General features: G+C 38.1%; 1 protein-coding gene across 1 annotated transcript in view; it reads left to right on the top strand.

The window, feature by feature from the left end:
- atrn (attractin) overlaps window positions 1–4,461 on the top strand; it is a 73,247-nt gene extending 68,786 nt beyond the window's left edge. The window contains exons 28-29 of the mRNA XM_066678510.1: window positions 1,609–1,723; window positions 2,924–4,461. Of these exons, the coding sequence (XP_066534607.1) occupies window positions 1,609–1,723; window positions 2,924–3,048 (240 nt within the window). The 3' untranslated portion in view covers window positions 3,049–4,461. The remainder of the gene's footprint in view (window positions 1–1,608; window positions 1,724–2,923) is intronic.
- The last annotated feature ends 10,805 nt before the right edge of the window (window positions 4,462–15,266 follow it).

The raw sequence follows: 15,266 nt of genomic DNA, 5'->3' as shown, positions 1-15,266 counted from the left end.
ATAATGGAGCAATTGGATATATATTGACAAATGTGTGGCAAATGTTTTGACTACATACAGGATTCCTGAGGCTTCTGGAATGGCAAGACTCGGTATGTGGGATTTGTACAGTATTATGTTGGGAAGTGGACATGCCATGTTTATTTTCTTTTGTCTGCCCTAATGTTACACTGACTCCAGTGGGGAAGAGAAGTTGAGGGAAAGGGGTTATTAAGATGTTATTTAATGGACACGTGTGCTTTTGTACTTTGAAATATGCATGGAAATGGAAAGCAATAAAAATAGTGAATCATAAAAAAGAATCTTCTTTGTGTTAAGACACTTTCCGGAAACCCAGCCCCGATGACTACAATATCTCATTAGGTCATAAATAAGTCTATATTCTGGTTCCTTTAAAAATGCCTGGGTTTTTCCACTAGCCTCCACTAAAGCAGTAAAAGACTTGTTACCACTCCAGTAACTTCCATCTCCTCTGTAGGTATAATTTCTCTCTCTCTCTCTCTCTCTCTCTCTCCTTCTCCCTCTCTCTCTCCCTCCCCTTTATTTGTAGGAGTTAATTAAACAGAACCTGTGTTTTGCTGGCTCAGTCTGGTTGCTTTAGATAATCTCCCCAGCCCAAGCAGAATGGACACACACACACACACAGAGTTCCATTCCCAGACACAGTTCGTCTCTGAGGCTGTAATTGAATTTTATGAGGTGTTTCTTCTTTTACTGTCACCCCCAGAATTTGAAGTGTGTGTGTGTGCGCATGCACGTTGTGGGAGGGCTGAGGAGATAAATGAGATTTTCCTTTTGCATTTAGTGAGAGGGAGAACAGACTACAATAGGATAAGAGGTGGCTTAAAGTGTGGAAGGAAAAGGAAGACTGTGTGTGCTTCAGCAGTGGGAGAATGCATGCTAATATACATGTATATGTGTGTATGTGTGTGAGTATGGGCAAGTAAGCCGTGGGGACTGAGGGCAGAATGAATGATAAAATGGGTCAGTGCTGGAATGTGTTTAGCGAGTGTGAGACTGAAGTTGTGCCAAGAGCAGAGGAGGGTGTGTGCTTTTAACCCTGGCCAGGGATTACATACACACAGTATCTAACTGGAGAGACCACAGTAATTAAACAGATATTGACCCATTTTACAACATGGTGTATGTGTTTGAGAGAATGAATATTGCTTGAATGCTTTGCCCAAGCTTGACCCAACTCAATAAAATCATCAAATATCAAATCCTATCCTGTAAAATGTAATTGAATCCAACCCAGCCACAGTTCAGAAACCGTCTGAAACTGTTTAATTATGGTATGAACATGTATTTAAATGTGATATAATACAAAATTGAAAAAGTTCCACTAGAACAAAGTAATCAATTAGAACAATAAAGCGTTTACCACGTTTTTATCAACACTCATGATATGTTTCTGATATCAGTGGCTGATTTTGCTGAACTTACATCTCATTCTCGAACTCTGATATGCTTCTTACGTTAGTCATTGAATTTCATTGTGCCGGTGTGTGTTTTTCTGTGTATCTGTGTGTATGCTTTTGAACAATTATTCTCATCAGTATTCAATAATTAGACTTTTGTTTTTGTTTCTCATGTCTGTGACTGCAGGCAGTGCCAAAGCCCATAGCATTGGAGCCATGTTTCGGGAATAAAGCAGCAGTGCTGTCCATCTTTATCAGATTACCCAGAGGGCCGGGAGGTGTCCCTACTCCAGGACAGTCAGGTGGGGGTTCCTTTTATAAGACTGAGCGTTTCTTACATGCAGTTTACTGCTATAAGTGCCTCGGCAAGCAGTCTTCAGATGCGTAGGCTGAATAAAATTCAGTTAATAACTTAGGTTTGCCATGGCTAAATGCCACACTGATTGAGGTATCAGAATTTCAAGAATGAAGCTTTCACAGTACCAACAAAGATTTCATTAAGTTAGATATGTTCATTATAGAAACCTTAGTAAAAGGGAATTTTCTAACTGAAAAGCTCCTATTGTTTGCAGGCTCATGGTTAAAAGTTACAATACTATGACAACTATAGTCTCTCAGATAAGGCATATTTACAAAGTGCTTTAAAGGGTTATTAAACATGACACATTGAATGTATTAAACATATATCTCCTTACAGAGATGTGCCCATGTTTATGCTGTCAAAGGTAGTGGGATTTACAATGAACTTGCAGCTTAATGCAATAAACTTAAGTATATTTATTTAGCTAGGCCAATGACACTAGTTAGAATCTTGTTTTTTGTTACAATGATTATTAAACTAAGTCGACACCATACGCTTATTTTCACAAAGGGAAATTATTAAGGAAAATTATGAACAAAGATATACTGCTTTGGTCATTCAAAAACAATGAGTAGTTTAGTTGCTTTGGATTAATTTAACTTTGGTCTTGGCCTGCCAGGCTGACAACACATTTTCTTTTACCATAGTGAAATCTGGCTCAGGTTGGATAATCGCGAGGTTAAATTATAGTCTTTTGTCAGGGCAATTGGTTTTGAAAAATAAGACATCCCTTCTAATGAAGCTGGATTCCACAGTATAAAGCCAGACAATATTATAGCTCCTGAAATGCAAGCATCTATTAGATGTAACTGAATAAATAAGGGCAGTATGCCAGTATTCCAGCCACACTGGGGAAGTTTTAATTTGCCAAAATCCATATCAAGGTATGCTTATAAATGTTAGCCATGAAGGCTCATAAAAACACTGTGTTCAGCAATCATGTCTCAAAACTGCAGGCAAATGCTTTTGGCAGACCACTACAAACACTGAGAATGTGATGCTAGATAAAGCTAATAGGTTTTAGGCTATTAAAATCAAAAAGCTGTTTGCTGGACGAGATTGAGGTTGTGCCCGTTGTAAAAATATTGTGTGGATCACTAGCTTTAGTAATTATATAAAATACTCTCTCTCTCTCTCTCAGGTCTGGCAGTAGCAAGTGCTCTGGTGGATGTGTCTCAGCAGATGTGTGTAGGTTACAAGGAGAAATCAGGAGGCCTGCGTAACCGCAAGCAGCAGCCATTAGCACAGCCGGCTACCTGCATCTGACCTTTACCCCCCTCCTCAGCCCTAGCCCCTGAGGTCTCACCTCCGCCAGGACTGAATCACGGACACATGCAACACGAGGCAGGAGTCACTTACCCTTAAGAGGAGCAGGGGGTGTGGTCTAACGCCGAGTATGAACTCTTGATCAGAGTAACTGAAGGAAACTCTTCCGTCCAATGGAATGTACTTTAATAAGAAAGTAAAGAAAGAGAAGGCAAGGGAGAGATGTAGAGAAAAAAATGTGAAGCCCTCTCTTGTTGCTGACTGATGGACAGACTGACTGCAGATAGACTTCTCTCCTGCATCCACTATACAATATCTAACTTATTACTGTTGTTTTAATCCCTTTTTACACTCAGGAGGAGGTACCCCTGCACTGCTGCAACATGGTCTCTGTGGCAACGCACAGCCAGTCCGCCCTTGGCTATTACGCACGAACCTACCCATGCATACTCACACAAATTATACACACAATGACCCATACACACTCATTCAACTACTAAAGGGTGGTCAAACACGATGATCATCTGTGTCTCTGAAATCATGGCTGTTATTACAGTTGGAACTGTGTAGTGTCAAATCAGCCATTTCTGAAACCTTTTATTTGTGAATCTGTTTGTGCATGAGTGCTTTTCCATGTGTGAGAATGCAGTGCACTTTAGGGGTCACTGATCTCATTGGCAGAGGCTGGTGTGACTGCTGGGTTTTTATTCCATTGGAGCCGTGTGTTATTTTGCTTGATTAGAATAAAAGCCTGTAGCCACACAAGCATTTTATTTTATAATATTGTTCTCCTCTGGTCTACAGCAAAGATGCACAGGTCTGGAATTTGTATGTCACCCTGGAGAGTAGGTCTTCATCTTTAGACCTTAATCCTGTTTCCAGTCTTGAATATTATCATCACTGTTAGGTATGACACTAGCCTGGCAATTAGTTACATCACCATTTTATTAACTAGCAGTGATTGCATGATTTCCTTCGGGTGCTCTGGTTTCCTCCTATGGTCCAAAAACACAGGGTGGTAGGTGGATTGGCGACTCAATAGTGTCCTCGGGTGTGAGTGAATGTGTAAGTGTATGTCGTCCTGCGAAGGATTGGTGCCCCCTCCAGGGTGTGTTCCTATCTTGAGCCTAGTAGGCTCCATACCCACCCCAACAATTACAGACAATGAATGAATGAATGATTACACAATCCAAAATTGGAAAGTGGAAGGTCTTGCCCTGAAAGCCTTCATTCCTGAATATGTTGTTAAACTAGGTTTGGAATTAAACTTTCCAGTGACCATATCACAGAAACATCCTAACTCTGAAATAGGTTAGACACCATGACAGCTTCAGGTAGAAACAGTAGCTCTTAGAGAATTTTATCCTCCTTAACTCCACATCATTACAGAACATCCTGATTATTTCACAAGTGTGTCCTACATACTAACTGTATGACTTCCCCAAAGTAATTCCAAGTTTTGTTCAACCTTTCCTTTATCATCACTGGGGGAACTACATTGTATTTCCAGCTTTGCAATAGAATGAAAAGCATTCTTAACTTTTATGTAAGATTTTTTTTATTTAAAATTTAAATTTAATTTTTGGGTTGGAATTTTAACTCAATGGTACAATTGGTAGTTTTTAAATTATGTTTTTAAAAAATGCAAAAATGGAGATTTTCTTCTGTGAAAGAGAAATATTCTGTGAAATATTTTATCTTGAGTCTGTCTGATAGCCTGAGACTCAATGTAACTGGTTTCTAAAACTGGCCACAGGCTGTAGGTCATAGGACTGAACTTAAACAGATGTCACACAACTCAGTCTTTCTGAAAACCAGCTGATTTGTTGTTTTGTGTTTGTTCTGCAGTCTCTTTAGTTCATTTCTCACATAAATCAGCACTTTTTTTTTTACTGTTTGTGTTTTCATCAGCAGCATTTTAGCAAAGATTTTAGTGTTATAGGAATTTTCCTCTTCCTTGCACTCTGGAAACACACACACTTTGTATCTCCTCTGAGATCTGAGGCCATTTCTCAGACTCATTTTAGTTGCAATCTTAAACAGAGTGAACAGGGAGAGCGCAAAGGCCTCAGAGTTGAATGTGAGCATGAGCTTTTATGGGTTTTTCAAAATGTCAGATGCCATTTTAGACTGTGTTGTTTTTCTACACATACACACTCACTCGTAGACGGGCCACACAATTAAATTTGTGTGTGTGTGTGTATATTAGAGTGTGCGGATGTGCATTAGATATCATTATCATCCAGACTGAAGAACAGGTTTTAGAATAGGAGATAAAGGTCAGAGAGGAAATGAACAAATGTGACATTCTGAAATCTGTGGAAGGTGCAAAGCAGAAAGTTATGTTAGCTAATGCCTGAAAATTGGATTTTGTATATTTAGGAAACCAGATGGACTCTTCAGTGGTATTTTCAGAAGGCGTTACTGCACTTCCTTGTCCAGTGCTGAAATTGAGTCCTTGAGGAACAGTCAGACCCCAAATGCTGATCCAGTGTTTTCTTTTCTTTAAAGCCTTTACTTAAGATGATCACTTAAACGTAGACCATCTTCCTCAAACATCTCAAACACACTAATGTTCCTTAGGAAACATCCAGCAATGAGCACACTGACTTCTTTTACTCCTGGTTGTTTTTATTAGGTTTGGAAACAGATTAGATATATTTCAATATATTCATTTTCACTTGGTATTCACACTTATCTCTGTAATATGCAGATAGGCTCCTATAATACAACAATATTGTCTGTGGTGTTCCTCAATTTTCCTGCGCGTTGAAAATCAATCTGCGTCAGTACCTTCCTTACACCAGCATACAAATGCTTGTTTACAAGAAGATGGCTGTTTAAATATAATTAGCTTTGTTTGTACGTCATGAAAAGTGTGGCCCAGTGTATAGTAGTGATGCAATAAATAATCCTGGCAAATGGAAATGAAGACATGCTTTAGCTCAGTATTAGACGCAGTTTGAATGATCTAAATAGGTTTGGAAATATGGATGCAAGACAAAACTATTCAGATATAATGGTAATATTCAAAGCTCAAGCAACCTGGTGTAAAAGTGGTCACTGTGAACATGTGCCTCCACCACCCCCACTGCCCCAAAATGCAACATGTTTTCTGATTTCCGCCAGAGTGTAATGCCCATTGATGCCAGTATGCCTTCCCCGATGAGCATATAGGACCCTTGTGTTATCATTCCAGTCTGGAGCACTTTTTTTTTTTTCTTTTTTTTTTTTTCTGAGGTGAAGTTGATTCCTACAGTCAGGTATATTTTAATTTATATATTTGAAAATGAGCACGTGCACTTTTAATTGCTTAGTTATTTGTTATACATTTTGCTGAATTAAACATATTTGACAACTGGAAAATCCTTAATCTTGGCCTGTGTTAATGTATGGTATATATCATATTTTGGGTTTTCACCACAGAATGTTAAATAATAAACATAACAGGAATTATGTCTTCATTCCGTAAAATGGCATAGTAAACGTTCACTGTAGAAGAGTGAAAATTGTTTTTTTGGGGTTTTTTTTCCCCAGCAAAATGTCTAATTAGTCCAGGGGTGTCCAAATTCACAGGCCTTGTTTCTTCCGAATTATTCAGGTGGAGAATGATATGGCTATTTCTTTCGTTTCTCACAACAGCTTCCTTTCTGTGTGAGTTTTTTTCAGCCTCATGCTGTGTATTTTCAGTGTATGGTGTTGTGTATGTAAAGAGTCCACAGAGTGTGTAGGGCTTTAAGAGTGGAATTGAGATTGAGTTTATGTGCTTTCTCTTGCCTGTTTGTCAGTTTTCTTGAGATGGGAGCTGTATAAGCCATGATTGTGATGATTCAGAGCCTTCAGAGACTTCCCAGTGCATTCTGTCAGAGCCTCACAACCACACAGGACCAACCAAAGCTAAATCGCACCACATCCACAACTAATGTGTGATAGTGGCAGGAAATTGCTTTTCATGTTTAAGGATCAAATGTGATGCTACATTGAAATGGCAGTGTAGCTCTTTGCATGGATGCTGCCCAAGACCTCCAATAGGAACTGCCCCCCCCCCCCCCCCCCCCTCCACAGCTGCTCAATAAAACTCAAGGCTGAAACTCTGTTTAGGCAAAACCTACAGAAGTCCAGAGAGGCCATCGGACATCAGTCATTTTTCTCATACTGCTATCTAAGAAACTTGTGATCTGAACAGAAGATTTCCTGAGATGAACTGGGTTTGAATCATTTATCTCATGTTCTTAAATAAAAATTGGTTTCTTGTGTTCTCAAGGTAAATGTTTTCTCAAGGTGTTGCAGTTACAAAAATTGCAGTTACCTTGAGATCATCCAAAAAAAAAACATATAATGTACTTCTGGACTGTCTGGATTTCTGTAAATACTTGACTAGTAGTAAAGGCCTAAGGGATATGATGAGCACTCAGCACTACATTTCTACATACATTGGGTGGAATACAATTATTAAAGGAGCTGGTCTCTTAGTATGGAAGCCAATTGTTAGAATGTTCATTATGTTACAAGCCTCAAATACAACTCCTCCTCTCTCATAATCCTCAACCCTGCCAACATGTCTCTGTACAGTTATTACTGTAGATACTGAGATCTGTAGTTTGATATGTATAATGTATCTGCAGATGCAATGTGCTCTTGGTTTGTTTTAATTTTATTTTATAATGTTTTTTTTTTTGTTTTTTTTAACTTTATGATGGATGGTAATGTGAATGCCCTTTTTGTTGAATGACTTGCTTGGCAGGTGCTGTATCCTGGGCTTTTTTAAGTGGTTAAGTGGGAGCTTTTTTTTATTATTATTATTATTATTTTTTTGTAAGATGAGGAATGTCACCATGAACTAACCTTAAATTAAGCACAAAAATGAGATGTATTTAAAAAAAAAAAAAAAAAAAAAAAAATGTTCTTGCGAATTATAACTTTAAGTTGTAATTATACATGTACATAAAGAATGACATAGAATTTTTTTTGTCTATAATTAAATGTTGAAATCAAGTGTCCTGTTTGTCTTTCACTCTGGTCTGTGTGTCCAAAGGTAACCTTACACTCCTAATTTGTAAATCCCCCTGCTTAGGTGTGCACATATCACAATTTGCATCATTTTGATGAAGGAGCACTGTTGATAGAATGGGATTCTCTGGAGCAGCTGCACACAAGCTTTAGACACGTTTTACCAGTACCAAGCGTGGGCTAGATGGTAGCACTCAGCCACCTTGGAGGGGTAGAGTGTGTTCTTTGGTGTGATGAAGCACCAGCTGGTGTTTTTTGGGAAGAGTTGGAGTGCTGTACAGCAACTATACAACATCAGTACCTGACCTCACTAAAGTTCTTGTAGCTGAATTGCAATCCAATCTTCAAAGATGTTCTAAAATGCTGAAAAGCTTTTCCAGAGGAGTAGCAATGGAGGGCAAACCCCCAGTTAATACCCTTCAATTCAGAAGAAGCTCTAGGTGAGGTGTCAAATTTAATATGCATTGTGTATGTTAATTTTTTTTTTTATTAGATTTTTTTTCCTAATTTCAACCTCCATATTCCACACTGTAAAAAATGTCTGTGTATTTTACAGTGGAAAATTGTAACAGTGAAATACCACAGATAATTTTATCAGCCAAAATACATTTTTTGCATATCTTTACTGAAAAAAAAAATACATTATTTCAAGTACTGGGAGGAGCTGAGACTCATTAGGGAGCTCCCAGCATGCCTTTCTTCTCCATATTTTCTGCGATTTTCAGAGTTAGTTTTTTTTTTTTCTGTCTTTGAGAGTTTTTGATTTTAAGTTGCACTGGGGGGATTATTTTGTGTATTTGTGTGTGTGTGTGTGTGTGTGTGTGTGTGTGTTGGTCAGGAAAGTTCACCCTCAGCCTGTGTTCCAAGTGCTGGAGTATGGCGCCCAGATCCCGCACATATGTTTGTTTTTTCGCCAGTATCTCCTTTTAAGGGCTGAATATAGGATGCGGTTTGGCTGTATCTAAGTGTGGTTATATCTCAGTCTCCATTCTCTCATCTGTTATACACTTTACATGTCACGTTAATTTTATGGCAAAACAATGTTTCTTTGTTATTTTTATGTAAATACTATGGCTTTTTTAACAGAAAATTACTGTAAACAAAACAGTTTCTAAATGTAAAATTTGCGATGGCCAAACACGTGACCGTATATTTTTTACGGTGAAATTCTGGCCACCACAGCTGCCAGTTTTTTGCCGTATATTTTACGGATTTTTTTACAGTGCAGGCCTGTGACTTCTCTGACTAAGAGTAGCTGAAGATAAATAATCTTACAAGTCAGTCATTGTCTGTAAGTGTTTATCCAGTTCAGGGTCGCGGGAGCAGGTCTCGCACCCAGAACCCCAGGACCCTGGAGGACACTACCTGCAGTGCCACCATGCTGCTTTTATCTTAGTGTCCAGGAGATTTTGCATCACTTAATTTAGCATGTATTACTCTCTGATATGATCCTGCCATGTCCATTTCACAGGTAATGGTAATGTCAGTCTGTGTTAGAGAAGGTACAACAGCACAGTCAGTAATGTAAGGTTTTACATTAAACTCAGTGGTGTATATATAATCTCAGCAAAATGTAGTAAGCCAGTGTAGCGCTACAATGTGTAAATATTCTAAACAGGAGTTTGTGAAACCTTTGTAAAGCTAGTCCAACCAGTCATATTTTATCACAAAGTATGATATTTGTGAATTTGAAAGAGTGACATAGTGACTTTATTTGGGGAATGACTATAATTGCAATGATTAAAGCTACCTACAGGAATCTATATCTCTAACAAAAGTCTGCAGAAACTTGTTCAAGCTTTAAAATATCACAATGTGTGGACTGTGTGCACTCAATTGCATTCAATTTAATCCAGTTCTATTTATTTTTTGTTATTGCAGACGTGCCAAGTTTGGGAAGGGCTGGGGAGCATGCTCGCAGCTGCCTTTTTGTTAGTTGTTATTGGATTTATTTTAGGGGTTTTTTATGTTGTGTGTGTGTGTGTGTGTGTGTGTATGTATGTATGTATGGTGTGGTTTACATGTTGTGGCTTGATATATGATGGAGCTTGTTTTGACAGCGGAACTCACCCTGATAGTGAGATAATGGGCTTGGGGTGATGTCTCCACTGGTTCCACTGGTTCTAGTGCTTCTTTCAATTGTTTTATTTTTAGTGCCCTTAACAGGGTTCAATTAGAAGGTTCAGATTTCTTAAAGGCTTGCTCAGTTATGTGATGTCACACTGGTGTCAGAAATGTGATATACCTCCTTACCAATATGGAGGGACCTCATTGAAAACCCGGAGAAGGTCCAGTGGTGGAATGATGAACTCACAGTTGCACTACAGAGAAAGGCGCGGAGGGTGTTGCTTGATCTACTGAAGGAGCTGCGATGCAAATGGACAGAGCCCTGCTGAGCCTGCCATCACATTTATCTCATGTGGCTTATGGGCATTAAAGAACCAGAATGGCAAATTACACAGTGGATAGCCGTGCTCCAGGAATTCCAGTTCACCATCCAGCACAGGGCTGGGTTTATACTTGGAGGTCACCCCTTTGTTAATGCAGTAATTTTTGGGTAGTTCCTTTAAGGGAGTTTGCAGCGCTCACCCTGGTAGTGAGATACAAGGCTCAAGGCCAGACTATTTCTCATTTTTTATGACCTTATGAGGGTTCAAATTCCTTTTTTTATTTATTTATTTATTTTTTTTTGGGTCATTTTGGATTTTGCCACTGACCCTGGCAGAGTGTACTGTGCACTGTCCACTGCTCCTTGTCTCTGCTGCTATAAGGGTAGACCTTAGGGAACTGTTCAGTGTACTGTAAATCTCACTCAGAATCTTCACTCGTGAAGAAAATGTCAAGTAGTCTCACACCTGATCTTTCTGCGAGAGTTATAAAATTTACACTGATCGAATATGATACAGATTTCTAGCACTTCACGCATTGGATTTACACAGACAACCTGCTATTGCTAGCCTCCAACAGCTGTAAATCTGTTCACTTACATCGAAACATGACAAATTATCCTTGACCTTCATAGATTCTCACTCTAAAGTTTTGAGGGAAAAGCTTCTGGCTTTTGGTGCATCTAATTAGCCGTTAGCAGGGCTAGCTGCCACTCTCCACCATGGGCCTCCTGCAGAAGAGTCGGCTGCAATTAGAATCCACGCAGGAAAAGTAGGATTTCAAGAGGAAGCTGTCAGACAAAATCACACGTCTCTGTTCAGCCAGGCAGCCCTGCGCTGCAATAGCGTAATTGGACAAGGACCTGGCATCATTTAAATGTGCATTTGGCAAAGTGATGTTTTTATTTAATGACAGTAAACCATGGTCCTTGTTGACAAAGAGTAATCTTCTCTCAAAGACAAATTATTGTGGGATTGAAAGGAGAGGAAATGCTAGAGCGAAGGGGCAGGGAGAGAGAATGAGTGTTTGCGAACATCGCTTCACTCAGCATGATGTAAGACCAGGCCAAGGTAATGTATCGCACACTTTAAATGTTAGTAAAGCAGCAAACATTATTTCTATGTAAATATATATTATAACATAAGTGTCTGGAGCAGAGGATGGTCACACAGTGCAGAAAAAAAAATCTTGAAAGTGAAAGAATTGTATTTTATTTGATAAGAATGTTTAGTTTAGTCTAGTTTTAGACAATTATTTACCTTGATCAGCCCCACTTAGAATGTCTTCCTAATTTTAAGTAATTTAAACATTGCACATGCATCATATACTACATTGACATGAATTTATGACACTTCACAACAGTTATTATTAGCAACATCTAGAGTCTCTGTGGAGAAAGGACAGGTATCAGCCTTATTTTGTCTTTAAAAACATAATATTTGAAGATGATTTATTTTATGTTAATTTTGCACAAACGTATATTAACAAAAAATCTTAATATATTATGACAATTACATAATACATTTTTATAAAACAATTATGCTATTATTTATACATTAAAAAAATATATATATACAAATTCATATTAAATTACTTAATTATGAAATTTGTAGTTCACATAAAGAATGTAACATTTCTCTTTGTAATTTTAAGCTTAATCTTAGTAGTTTTTGTATGGACATGGATTTATATTCTCTGCACAAAGTGTGCAATGTTATTTTCATACTATCTAACTAGTCGTTTTAACAAGTACAAGGCCACACTGCTCTCAACGTTCAAGGCTCTCATGTTACTCCATTGGCCACAACCAATAAGGAATGTCACAGTAAGTAAAAGGAAATATCTACCATGTGTACCATTAGAAGCTCCATTATTTCAGTTTACGTTGTCACATATCAGAGATGGCAAGTGGCCGAACCGCTGGAGACAACAGCTTGGCAACTTGGAACTGTGTTGTAACATGTATGAAATTGCACCCATGTGAAAAAGAAAAAAAAAAAAACACAACCTGTCAGTGTGAGGCTTAATGTTTTTTTTGAGACTTGACTGAAAACTAAAAGGTAGTGTAACATTTCAGCACAGTAAAATTTTACAAATGTTGTGGTTCTAAAGGAAGGGATTTGTTAAATTGCACAAGGGTTGGTCATGGGCCGCATTGCACTTTAACGTGTATGCATTGTTTTATGTTGCACTAGATTTGTACTAATTGCACTTTAATGTTGAGTATTGTTCTGTGTTCTATGTCCCTTGCACTTTAATGTGTGTGCACTGTTTTATGTTTGCACTAGCTTTGCACTAGTTGCACTTTAATGTTGTGTATTGTCTTATGTAGCACCTTGGTCCTGGAGGAACGCTATTTCGTTTCACTGTGTACTGTAAACACTGTATACTGCTGAAATGACAATAAACTTATTGAACCTGAACTTGAATACTGTCTCCATGACGGTAACCTAACACACCTAAAGATTTATCATATAGGCCTACCTACAGTATGTTGCACAAATACATATGCAGCTTGCTCTGTAGATGATTTGTAACAGCAGTGAATTTCTGCTGACTATTTAATCTTCACTGATCTCAGTCCTCATTTTTGTCCTTATGCTGGTAATGACCAGTAAAGCTTTGGGCACTTGATGTTGTTTAAATTGCTTCAACACACTGAGCCTGTACTTGTCTGCAATTTTGCTGAGGCTTGGGTCACACAGTAAGAATTTGAATGAAACAGCACCAGCAAAGGAATGGAATAAGGAACCATGGCCCATTCAGGCAGATTTTATACTGCATGTAAGCCTATGAATTAATTAAATGTACCATACAAATAGAACGAATATTTAATCTGATCAGTTAATTATATATAAAAGCCTACAAAAATCTAAAAACACAAATTGCTTTTTTAAATTTTTTACCAAAAAATATTTCCCGGTTGTATCTACATTACCATGCTAAAGTAATTTAGATTGGCTCTCTCAGTATGCTGTTTTGAGCCCTAATCTTCAGATTCTTATATTGTGCAAATTTGAGTCATTTGGGATCTTCACACAGTAAAGTAAACATATTCTGCAGAAGCATATCAGGTAAGGAAACATTTTCACTCTCATTTCCTGTAATAACCTAATGTAATACTATGCTCTGTCTTCATGTCATTTATGCATGTAATAAATATATTTTTTTTTTTAATTCATAGCTTGACCCTGAGTGAAGCCATGGGCTTACGTTATTGAGATGATGAGACAGAGGAGCCATGACATTGTAAAAGCTGTTTGAGAATAATTATCAACTTTCAGCCTGCAATAAGTAAGCAACCTGTTCATGTTACCTGTGTGTGTATTTATGTTCAGCTTCATCAAGATGTGTGTACAAGTGAGATGCTAATCACTATTAGGGCATTTTATCAACATGCATTTCACATTGAGACTTATATGCCTGCCCCTGATATCCTGCATATGCTCAGGGGCTCCTAGTAAGTGTTCTTATCTGTTCCAGATTTAATGCTATTTCTTTTAATGTAGAAATAAATAACAAAACTATTAGCAACATGAATTAACATTTTAGGGTAAGAGTTTGTTTTACACTAACTGAAAAAAAGAGCTTTGCAATAAGTACAGTGACTGGGAAAATGGCCGTGTAGCCTGCTAGTAGGGACCCAAGAAATGCTCTTGTTCAGCTATAACTTGTCTGCATGTTGGTATTTTGTTGTTAGGTTACTATGCTACTCATATGTGTACAGTGAAGAGACTATTTGAAATTCAGTAAGTGTTATTAACACAATGACCAAGTTTATTTATCCACCTGTAGCATTAATTAATCCACTATAAATTAAGCATTCTAATAATCAGGTAGGTGTTTCACCAAAATGAGGTGGTCACAGGGCTAACCCTGAATAAGTCTCACTTTACCTTGAAGGTTCCATTCCCCAGATGGATCCATGCAATAAATGGATGATTCTTGATGATTCCTATAATCCTGCTTGTAGATAACTACATGGTCTGAAAGTGTGCGGCTCGGTGGTAGTGAAGGACCTGAGACGAAAAGCCTGAAACAGGCCAATGTGGTTAGGCCTGTTGCAGACACATCTGATGACAGCAGTGGCAGATACAGTCACTGAAAGTAGCACCTGTGTGCACTGCTTACTTGCTGGAATATACTAAATTAGACTTAGGCACATCTCTAACCATGGCTGAAGAGTCTCTGGAGGACAAGGTTCTGGACAGTAAATAGGGTTCTGAATTGGGAGAGAGGTGAAGAAAAGTTGCAGAAATCACTACTGTGGTGTCTATTCTGAGATGTGAGGTGTGCATTAATACATGCTAGCACTTAGCATCATCATAAATGTCCAGATCCTGCAGGCACATAAGTCCAGCAGAAAGGGATGCCCACTGAGAAAGTTCCTCCCAGGTTCCTCTGCCTAAGTGTGTCTTGTCTATGGGGCAGAACTTAAGTTAAATCAGTTAATACATCTAGTGGCAAATTAGCATATAGCATATGTTTTAGGATATGTTTGGGCTACAAAACTCTTCAGGAAACATAATTTCTGCTAGCATGTTAACCATAAACTTGTACACTGGTGTATAATGTGGAATAAAACATTGTGACAATAAGACATTGTTGTCTATCTGGAGCAGAGGTGTATTTTTCATTATGCATGTTTCAATTTGAACTAGTCTACCTAATTTTCCATTTGCAGTTAGGTATTATTAGCTTTAGGGTTCATTTCTTGAAATTGGTCCCACACTTTGTAAATGAAAATGTGACTTGCTGATTAATCTTTCCCTTGATCATTTTGATATTAATCATAATACAACATCCCAGACAGAAATGAA

The sequence above is a fragment of the Hoplias malabaricus genome, chromosome 8, assembly GCF_029633855.1.
Source record: "Hoplias malabaricus isolate fHopMal1 chromosome 8, fHopMal1.hap1, whole genome shotgun sequence".
Classification (NCBI taxonomy): domain Eukaryota; kingdom Metazoa; phylum Chordata; class Actinopteri; order Characiformes; family Erythrinidae; genus Hoplias; species Hoplias malabaricus.
Note: the sequence above shows the minus strand (reverse complement) of the source record. Positions and strands in the feature narration are given on the sequence as shown.